Below are 413 nucleotides of genomic sequence, written 5' to 3' on the forward strand. Positions count from 1 at the left end.
GGCTGCCCTTTCCTCCCGGGCGGCGTTCACCTCTGCGAGGTGCAGAGCCACCTGGTCATCCTGCTGATCACCACCCAGACGGTTCACCGCCTGCTCCTGCCCCATCCCGCCCGCATGTACCGCAGCGTGAGTATCAGGGCCGGCAGCTCCCTGCCCGTGGCAGTCACTGGCCTCACTCCTGCCCGCCAGGAGCCCTCACCGAAGCCGCTGGGTGTGTTGCAAAGCAGCAAAGGCCTTGTTGTGGGCATAAAGTGCTGCTTCCCACCTGTACTGGCTCCCTCCCCATCTCCCTCCTCCTCTCTCCTCCCTATATCTCTCCTTCCCAGAACCCACTCTGCCCAGCTCCCCCTCCCTGTATTTAATATAATTTTGCCCAAGACAGTGTTAATTGTTGTCATACTGGCTCCCGTGGG

General features: G+C 61.0%; 1 protein-coding gene across 1 annotated transcript in view; it reads left to right on the forward strand.

The window, feature by feature from the left end:
- Positions 1-15: 15 nt before the first annotated feature.
- The window catches only part of NUP160 (nucleoporin 160kDa), a gene marked incomplete at both ends in the record, with an annotated part of 27,462 nt that continues 27,064 nt past the window's right edge, over positions 16-413 (forward strand). Inside the window, 1 exon segment of the mRNA XM_010136098.1 lies at positions 16-126. Coding sequence (XP_010134400.1) covers positions 16-126 — 111 coding nt within the window.

Source organism: Buceros rhinoceros, unplaced genomic scaffold, assembly GCF_000710305.1.
Source record: "Buceros rhinoceros silvestris isolate BGI_N320 unplaced genomic scaffold, ASM71030v1 scaffold23645, whole genome shotgun sequence".
In the NCBI taxonomy this organism is placed as follows: Eukaryota; Metazoa; Chordata; class Aves; order Bucerotiformes; family Bucerotidae; genus Buceros; species Buceros rhinoceros.